At 49.3% G+C, this 1,883-nt stretch overlaps 1 protein-coding gene across 1 annotated transcript; it reads left to right on the top strand.

The window, feature by feature from the left end:
* Positions 1-242: 242 nt before the first annotated feature.
* Positions 243-1,175, top strand: LOC121162885 (olfactory receptor 7D4-like). Its single transcript, XM_040990121.1, has one exon. It carries the CDS (start codon positions 243-245, stop codon positions 1,173-1,175), a length of 933 nt encoding a protein of 310 aa, XP_040846055.1.
* Positions 1,176-1,883: the final 708 nt, after the last annotated feature.

Genomic DNA, 1,883 nt, shown 5'->3' with positions numbered 1-1,883 from the left:
AAATCATTTCAATTTATAGATGCGAATTGGCGAGTTGGAATTAATAAGTATATCGGGAAAGGAGAGACAGAGTGCAGGTAAATAGCGAAAGAAGCATGTTGCGTGTTTGCAGAGAAAATGGGCCAAAATCAGTTGACTGGCTGGCAGAACTCAATAGAGGGTGAGGGCTGTCCATCCACAGGTGATGTGGGGTTTGACTGAATACCTCCCGTGCCTCCTTCCCCAGAAGACACAGCGGCTACATGGAAACTGAAAACCACACTGGAGCATCAGAGTTCCTGCTCCTGGGCCTCTCAGATAATCCTCAACTGCAGCCACTGATCTTGGGGCTGTTCCTCTCCATGTACCTGGTCACGGTGCTCGGGAACCTGCTCATCATCCTGGCTGTCACCTCTGACTCCCACCTGCACACACCCATGTACTTCTTCCTCTGCAACCTGTCCTTGGTGGACATCTGCTTCGTCTCCACCATGGTCCCCAAGATGCTGGTCAACATCCAGGCACACTGCAAAGACATCACCTACAGAGAATGCCTGGCTCAGGTGTATTTCTTCATGACGTTTGCTGGAATGGATAACATCCTTCTGTCCATCATGGCCTATGACAGGTTCGTGGCCATCTGCCAACCCCTGCACTACACGGTCATCATGAACCCTCGCCTCTGTGGCCTCCTTGTGCTCACCTCCTTGTGTATAGTTTCCTGTGTCTCCTTGATTCACCTTCTGCTGATACTGCGACTCTCCTTCTCTCCCGGCACGGAGATTTCACACTTCTTCTGCGAGCTGACGGAGCTGCTCAAGGTGGCCAGCTCTGACACCTTCGTCAATAGCATCGCCTTGTATATGGCGACTGCGGTGCTGGGCTTGCTTCCTGCCTCTGGGATTCTCTTCTCCTACTCTAAGATTGTCTCTTCCCTCATGAGGATGTCCTCTGCTGCGAGCAAGTACAAAGCGTTCTCCACCTGTGGGTCTCACCTGTGTGTGGTGTCCCTGTTCTACGGAACAACACTTGGGGTGTACCTCAGCTCTGCTGTGACCCAGACTTCCCTGAGCAGCTCCACTGCCTCGGTGATGTACACAGTGGTCACCCCCATGCTGAACCCCTTCATCTACAGCTTGAGGAACAAGGATGTGAAGGGGGCCCTGGGCCAGCTTCTCAGCAGAGCTGTACCTTGAGTGTGATGCATCATTGAGCTTGGGACTCGGGACATGGCAATCACTGAGGTCGAAGTCTGAATTTTAATATCCCAGCTATTTTTTTTTCTCCCCTCAGGTGTAGACTTAATGGTTTCTACACCCAGAGCAGTGCCATGTTTGTTTGCTTGTTTCTTAACAGCTTCCTCGATGTACCCGTGTTGTCTTCGTTAAGTATTGCTCTGTGGATGCTGCGTTTGGTTGGCTGTCTCTTAGGAATGCCTTATCATTTCTGTCATCTATTTTACTGGTCTCATCAATGTACCCTAGCTTCCCCCCAAAAACCATCCTCCGATTGTGGCTGGTGGTGTGGTACCGTGGAGTTTCTCGTCACCCGTGTGCTGGTTCGGATTTCACCTGCTCTGCATCCCTTCCAGTTTTCTAACTATGCATTTGGAAAAGCAACAGAAGATGAGCTGGTATGCAGATTCCTGCCACCCAGGTGGGAGGCTCAGCTCAGTCTCCAGGCTCCTGGCGTCAGCCTGTTCCAATCTAGGCTTTTGGAAGAGAACCGGTGGGTACAAGATATCTTATTCCTCTTTCCCCTTAACTTTGCAATTTAAATAAATATTTTTTTAAAAAAACTATTCCTTCATTTGGGAGTTTTTATTTTATGTTATTTTTGATGCTGTTTACATAGCTGACAAGAATGCAGATTCATGGTGACCGCTGTATAAGTTGGGGATGATT

The sequence above is a fragment of the Ochotona curzoniae genome, unplaced genomic scaffold (genome assembly GCF_017591425.1).
Source record: "Ochotona curzoniae isolate NIBS_2020 unplaced genomic scaffold, NIBS_Ocur_1.0 contig_584, whole genome shotgun sequence".
Classification (NCBI taxonomy): Eukaryota; Metazoa; Chordata; class Mammalia; order Lagomorpha; family Ochotonidae; genus Ochotona; species Ochotona curzoniae.
Note: the sequence above shows the minus strand (reverse complement) of the source record. Positions and strands in the feature narration are given on the sequence as shown.